A 1,226-nucleotide genomic window follows, 5' to 3' on the forward strand; every position below is an offset into this window, starting at 1 on the left:
GTCTCACCTGGAGGGCCCCACACTGGGCTGTGTGAGGACAACGGGGGTTGGGAAGTTCAGACGGGCTGTCTCACCTGGAGGGCCCCACACTGGGCCTGCAGTCGCCCACTCTCCTCCCGCAGGCCTCCGCTCTGCCCCTGCAGGCTCAGCAGCTCCCCCTGCAAGGTGCCCAGCTGCGACTCCAGCTGCCCCAGCCGCCCCATCAGTGCCTCTTTCTCTGCCAGCAGCGCTGCATTCTGTGGGGGAAGCATCAGCAAGTGATGAGGGGGGGGTCCCCAGCTCTCCCAAGGGGCCTCCACCCCACAAAACCTGCCCCTGCTGAGAGGAGGGGATGGGAATCCCTAACCCCACAGAGTCCACTGAGGGGCACAGTCCCTTCCCTCCATCCCCCACTCCTGTCCCAGACTCCCTGAGGGGCCTCCCATCATAGCCCCCCTCCCTGCCTTACCCCAAAGGCAGGGGGAACCCAGCCCCCAGAGGGCACCAGATTCCAGCCCCCATCCTGCCCCACCCTAAAGGAAAGCCCCCCCAATACACCTTGCATCTTGGACTTACGCTGCGCTCCACCTCGATGAGATGCTTGCTCAGAGTATCGCTCTCTGGCTCAGCCCGAAGCCCCGGCACCGGCTCGGGGTTCCCCTGGCCCTGCTCCATGGCCCCTGGCGCTTCGGGTAGGGGGGCCCCAGTGCTGCTCTTCACCTGGACATAGAGAACAAGAGAGGGGGTGAAAGCGAGCAGACAGGAGCCCACTACTACTGCAACGCTGGCCTCTCCCAGCAGAGGGCGCTGGGGGTGGTGTCTCACCTGGCGCAACTCTTTTCCCAGGTGCTGATTGAGGACGAGCAGTTCCTCCACCCGGCTGCGGAGGGCGCCAATCTTCTCCTCCTTCAGAGTCAGCATCTCTCTGAAGGACGACTCCAGCCGCTGTTCCAGGCTTTGGTATTGGCTAGGGAGGGGGGCACATTACACCCAGGAGCCCCTGGAAACTGCCCTAGCCCCCCCGCCCCTCCGAGATCCCTGCTCCCTAGCCTTTCCTATAACCAGCCACTCCCTCCCTGAGATCCCTAACCCCCCACCTCTCCCACGATCAGCTGCTCCTCTCTGAGATCCCTGCCCCCAAGCCTCCACCGTGACCAGCCACCCCTCCCTGCGATCCTTGCCCCCCCAGCTCCAATGACCAGCCATCCCTTTCCCTGAGATCCCTGCCCCCCAAGTCCCATGACCAG

The 1,226-nt window shown here is 64.4% G+C and overlaps 1 protein-coding gene across 1 annotated transcript; it reads right to left on the reverse strand.

Annotated features, from left to right (window-relative positions):
- Positions 1 to 52: 52 nt before the first annotated feature.
- Positions 53 to 974, reverse strand: LOC116819545 (girdin-like). The gene is made up of 3 exons (XM_032771368.2): positions 805 to 974; positions 556 to 699; positions 53 to 236 (listed from the first exon to the last, which is right to left on the reverse strand). Exons 1-3 carry the CDS (start codon positions 898 to 900, stop codon positions 57 to 59), a joined length of 420 nt encoding a protein of 139 aa, XP_032627259.1. The 5' UTR covers positions 901 to 974; the 3' UTR covers positions 53 to 56.
- Between the last annotated feature and the right edge of the window lie 252 nt (positions 975 to 1,226).

The sequence above is a fragment of the Chelonoidis abingdonii genome, unplaced genomic scaffold (assembly GCF_003597395.2).
Source record: "Chelonoidis abingdonii isolate Lonesome George unplaced genomic scaffold, CheloAbing_2.0 scaffold3610, whole genome shotgun sequence".
NCBI lineage: Eukaryota > Metazoa > Chordata > Testudines > Testudinidae > Chelonoidis > Chelonoidis abingdonii.